The 5807-nt window shown below is 33.7% G+C and overlaps 1 protein-coding gene across 1 annotated transcript; it reads left to right on the top strand.

The window, feature by feature from the left end:
- The first annotated feature begins 565 nt into the window (after nt 1-565).
- Nucleotides 566-1186, top strand: LOC118586847 (zinc finger protein 431-like). Its single transcript, XM_036192219.1, has 2 exons — nt 566-746; nt 1083-1186. Exons 1-2 carry the CDS (start codon nt 566-568, stop codon nt 1184-1186), a joined length of 285 nt encoding a protein of 94 aa, XP_036048112.1.
- The last annotated feature ends 4621 nt before the right edge of the window (nt 1187-5807 follow it).

The following is a 5807-nucleotide window of genomic DNA, read 5'->3' as shown; positions in this document are numbered from 1 at the left end:
CCAAATCAAGCACTTTTAGGAGAGATCTATCTATAATATGTTCTCTCTTCCTACATTAAACATCTATTGAAACATTATGATATCATTTCTATAGCAGAATATTTTACAGAGATTAAGTTATTAAAGAACATTCTGCGCGTGTTTTGAATGTTGACATCTCAAAGACACATTGAAGTTACTCTAGGCAACTGGAATCATAACTTTCTATTTTAGCTTTCTTTCACGCACCAGAAACTAGCAAAGTGTTCTTAAAACATAAATATATATTCATGTGTGTGTATGAAACTACCATTTAAAAGAATTAAATCTATTGCATATTGACATAATATATTTAGCAGTATTGATAAAATAATAGTAATGTGACCAACTAACAAGTTTTACCTTTATAGAATATAACTCAATAAACTCATTTTAGATTTTTTTGGGGGGAAATTAGAATATTTGACTGAACCCAGGGTCTTTTGCTTGCTAGAATGCAGTGACCTATAATGATGTGCATGTTGACATCACTCAGGAAGAGTAGGCATTGATGGATCCTTCACAGAAGAACCCCTACAAAGATGTGATGCTGGAGATCTATATGAACCTCATTGCTATAGGCTACAATTGGGAAGATCTTAAAGTTGAAGAATATCGTCAAAGTTCTCAAAAACACGGAAGGCATAACAGAAGTCATACTAGAGAGAAATCACATGAATATACTGAGTGTGGTAAAGCCTTTGAATGTCATAGTCATCCTCAAAGGCATGAAAAAACACATACTGGAGAGAAATCCTATGAATATAATCAATGTGGAAAAACCTTTGAACAACACAGTCATCTTCAAAGGCATGAAACTATACATATCTTTATAACACCTTATGGATGTAATCAAAGTGGCAAAACCTTTACTCATTGGAAAGTTCTACAATTAGATAGAAGAACACATTCTGGAAAGAAACCCTATGAATGTAAACAATGTGGTAAAACCTTTGCACAGGCCGGTCATCTTCAAGTACATAAAAGAACACACACTGGAGAGAAAGCCTTTGAATGCAATCATTGTAGTAAAGCCTTTACTCAACATAGTGGTCTTCGATTACATGAAAGAGCACATACTGGAGAGAAACCCTATGAATGTAATCAATGTGGTAAAGCCTTTGCTCGACACAGTGATCTTCGATTACATGAAAGAACACATACATGAGAGAAACCCTATGAATGTAATCAGTGTGGTAAAGCTTTTGCTTTTCACAGTATTCCTCAAAAGCATGAAAAGAACAATAGTGGAGAGAAACCCTATGAATGTTATCAGTGTTTTACAAGCCTTTGCTCATCACTCTCATCTTCAAAGGCATGAAAGAACACATACTAGATTGAAACCATACAATTCTAATCAGTGTTGTAAAGCCTTTGTACATCACAATGCTCTTCAATTTCATGAAAGAACACATAATTGAGAAGAATCCCATGAATTTAAACAGTGTGTTAAAGCCTTTGCACAGCCCAGTCAACCTCAAGTATGTAAAAACACATACCTGAGAGAAACCCTATGAATATAATCAATGTGGTCATGCCTAGTCAAAACACAGAGTAACCCTGTAACTGTAAAACTTTTAATGTGTAATTTGTCTCTTAAAGCCTTTCAATATAACATTATACTTTGAAGATCTGAAAGAAACTCATACCAAAGGAATTCTGAATATATACAAATTGTTATGATCTTCAACCAACATATTTACATTCAATTTCAAAAAAATATTTATTTCAGAAGAAATCTAAAATGTGTCAATAATCTGTTCAAGCATTATAATATCTCTTTTTATTTTGTTTACATATTTCAACTAATATGGACAAAAGGCCTATAAATTTAAATGATACGTAACATTTTTAGATTTCATACTTCTGTTCAAATATAGGAGGCAATGAATTCTGATCTAAAATTTCATAGATATGACTTTTCTGTTGCTATGATCATAGATCATATCTATGTGAGCTTAGAAAAGGGTTTAATTTGGCCCTGGGTTCCACAGCAATACATGAACCTCTTAAAAGTGGCACGGAAACAAGTGTCAGATATGGCAGCAAAAACAGGCAGCTAAGAATTCACATTCTTCTCCTGCAGCATAAAGCAAAAAGTGTAAATTGGAAATGCTTAAGCCAACACTCATGACTGATTTCTTCCAGCAGAATACCATTTTCTAAAATTTCTCAAATGATATCACAGACTGAAAATGATAGATTACTCAGACTTCAAGACTTCATGTTTGCTTTCTGTTACATGGAACAATTCATGATAGAGAAAAACTCTATAATAATTTAGATGCCTCAAAACCCATATCACCAAGAATGATAATTGAAAAATATTCATGATTGAAAATAAGTTTAAAGATTTGTTTTTATTTTAATTATGGTGTGTGTGTGTGTGTGTGTGTGTGTGTGTGTGTGTGTTCTGCATATATATATATATATATGTGTGTGTGTGTGTGTGTGTGTGTGTGTGTGTGTGTGTGTGCATTCTGGTTCCCTAGAAGGTTAGATCTTTGGAGCTTCTCCCTGCAAGAATAACTGGAAGTTATCCAAAACCTGATCTTGCTCCAGGGAATGAACTTGAGTTAAAGGCTTGACCATGTCTCTATTGCTGTCAATATTTTAAAGCTTTTTATATCATCTTGATGTCAGGAAATAGAAAGGACTCATACAAAAGAGAACACTATTTATGTAAACAATTTGGTTAAGACTTTAGACAACATAGTTGTTTTCAGTTTTAATTAAAAAAAAACTAGTTTTAAGTCATTTTCCTTGTAGCTTTGATGTAAGCAAATTATTAACCATGTTCACTAAAGACTGATGTGAAAAAAAAGATTGAAAGAATAAAATAATAAATTTTCTATTAATATAATGGTTTAAATAATAGAATAGGTAATAAAGATAGCTAAAATATATCCCCAAATGCCTGGAAGTTATAGCTTTCTAAATAAGCTAAGAGGCAATCATTATAACAATATTTGAGTTGAAGGCAGCAAGATGGGTCAATAGACAAAACTTTTCAATGCCCTGACTGACAACATAAGTTCCCACATGGTGGAGTTAAAAAAACGGTTCTGAACTGAACACTGCCCTGAGCCCTGTGTGGCTTCCACACTAAATAAAGTAAAGATGTTTCAAAGTATATAAAATATATGGCATGAATAATAAAGGCAAAATTAGCTCTTCAAAAATAACATATACCTATATCAATCAATTATTAAAAGAAAGAAATTTCATGTTTCCAAAAACAAGGTAAATATTTTTAGGTCTAAGATAGCTAAATATTTAGATAAGTAAGGAAACAAGTCCTATTTAAGCATTAGAAACAGACAGTGAAACACTGATAAACTATAACTAGGGATATATTTTTTCTTTTTTCCTTTTTTTATTAATAAGAAATTTTCTATTCATTTTACATATCAACCACCAATCCCCCTCTCCTCCCTCCTCTGCCCCACTCAGCTTTCCTCCCCAATCCACCACTCATTCCCACTTTCTCTAATTCAAGGCCTCCCATGGGGAATCAGCAAAGCCTGGTACATTTAGTTGAGGCAGGTCCAAGCCCCTCCCCCCTGCACCAAGGCTCTGTAAGGTGTCCCACCATAGGCACTGAGCTCCAGAAAGCCCATTCATGCACTTAGAATAGATCTTGATCCCACCACCAAGGGGGCCCTTAAGCAGGTCAAGCTACACAACTGTCTTGCCTCTGCAGAGGCCCTACTCCAGTTTCATGGAGGCTCCACAGCTATTGGTTCACAGTTCATGAGTTCTCATTAGTTTGGTTTGGTAGATTTCCCCATCATGATCCTGATTCCCCTTATTCATAGAATCCCTCTTCTCTCTCTTCATCTGGACTCCTGGAGCTTAGCCTGGTGTTTGGCTGTGGATCTGCATCTACTTTCATCAGTTACTGAACGAAGGCTCTATGATAACAGGGTATTTATGAATCTGATTACTGGAGTATGCTAATTCAAGCACCATATCCACTATTGCTAGTAGTCCAAGGTAGGGTCATCCTTGTGGATTCCTGGAAACTTCCCCAGCACCCTGTTTCTCCCCATCCCCATGATATCTCACTTTATCATGGCATCTCTTTCTTTGCTCTCCCACTCCATCCCTATTCCAGCCCAACCATCCCATTCCCTTTTGTTCTCACCCCCCATTCCCTACCCTCAATTGCCCCCAAACCCCAGTTTACTCATGGAGATCTCATCTATTTCCCCTTCCCAGGGTAATCCATGCATCCCTCAATAAAGAGTTTTATAACAGTGTTTCTATGGGAACATAAAAACCTAACTTTCATTGTACATCAGTGTGTATGTACAAGGCTCTATGTGTACATCATAAAATTGAAAAGGATAGCCCAAAGCAAAATACATTTAAATCATGTAAAGATTTAAGAGATGGAATAAAATATGTGCTTAATCTTATTTAAAGTAAATAACAGAAAGAAAAGTATGTATAAATTCATGGATAGACAAGACCTCACAATGAGGCAGTGAAAATATTTTCCAATATATCAATAGTTTTAAAAAATAGATAAATGTTACTGGGTGTAGAGCATAGGCTGTAGAAGAATTTAATACTAATGTTAAAATAAGTTATATTTCACCTGATGGCCAAGATACCAGAAGCCAAACTGTAGCATTTGAGAGTAAACATGAAGGAAATTATTTAACTATCTGTCTTCATTTTCCACTTTAAATCATGAAAATATACAATCTGTTAATGCAAATTTATCCATAGTATCTCAATTAGAACTAATACCTATTCCATGCACTAATTATAATTATCAATTTTTGAGATTGTGGTAGCATTAATGGTAAAATTATTTAATATTTGTTCAAGCCTACATGATTGTGAAAAATTCGTTGACATTTGAGAAAGTACCACATGAAGTTTTCTGTATAGAATTGTAATTTAACATCTGCTAAAGCATTGCTTAATGATATTATATTATAAAGTCTTATGTTACTCATTAAGAAATATCCATCTACTATTGATTAATGACATCAAACATTAACCATATTACAAGGTCCTGTTAGCTGGACAGATTCATGTGGAGTGACACTTGACATAGGTTCTGAAAGAATCTATCCTTCTCCTTATATGACATTAGTAGGGCATTTATATCTACAATTAGATTTGTAGAACTATAGAGATGGCATGTTATAATTCTTTCAAACTATATGTTTACTGTGTACAAGTCAATGTGCTTCAAACACTCTACTTTTCTTATGATTTACAACATTATAGATAAATCATTCATGAAGTACCATCATAAAAATCTTCAGTTTAATGTACAATTTCATTTATTTTGGACAAAAATGGCTTCAAACTAGAAACTATTCTCCTCCTTCAGTGTTTCAAAGACACATTAATGAATAATGCTAGGAAACATGGGATCCTGTGTTTTACATACATTCATAATAAATTCATTGCTCAAATGAAATGTTAAACATTCTACTAGATGACTTTATATAATATTCATCAATGTGCATACTATAGAAGTTCTCTATTGGTAGAGGAAAAAATAATATTACAATAATAAAAATTTAAATTTTATAATTTTTCTCAGGAATATTAATCTTATAATGCTATAGAATTTAAAAATGCTAAAATATTTGAGATTGTGGAGAATAACAAATCAAATAATGCTACAAGAATGCCATCCTCTCCTGAGCCCTGTCTTTTGCCTCTGAGGTAGAAATCTGGGCAATACTAGCTGTAGAAGTTTGCTTTGGTGCTGGGTCAGTGTATACACTTTCCATTCTTCCCTCATTGGTTAGAAGTGTTTT

The sequence above is a fragment of the Onychomys torridus genome, chromosome 7 (assembly GCF_903995425.1).
Source record: "Onychomys torridus chromosome 7, mOncTor1.1, whole genome shotgun sequence".
In the NCBI taxonomy this organism is placed as follows: domain Eukaryota; kingdom Metazoa; phylum Chordata; class Mammalia; order Rodentia; family Cricetidae; genus Onychomys; species Onychomys torridus.
Note: the sequence above shows the minus strand (reverse complement) of the source record. Positions and strands in the feature narration are given on the sequence as shown.

What these genes read in the sequence shown, in the direction of transcription:
- LOC118586847 (XM_036192219.1), top strand. Translation starts at nt 566, where the DNA reads ATGCTGGAGATCTATATGAACCTCATTGCTATAGGCTACAATTGGGAA. An exon ending in TCATAGTCATCCTCAAAGGC is followed by an intron (nt 747 to 1,082) that starts ATGAAAAAACAC and finishes GTCTTCGATTAC; the next exon opens with ATGAAAGAGCACATACTGGA.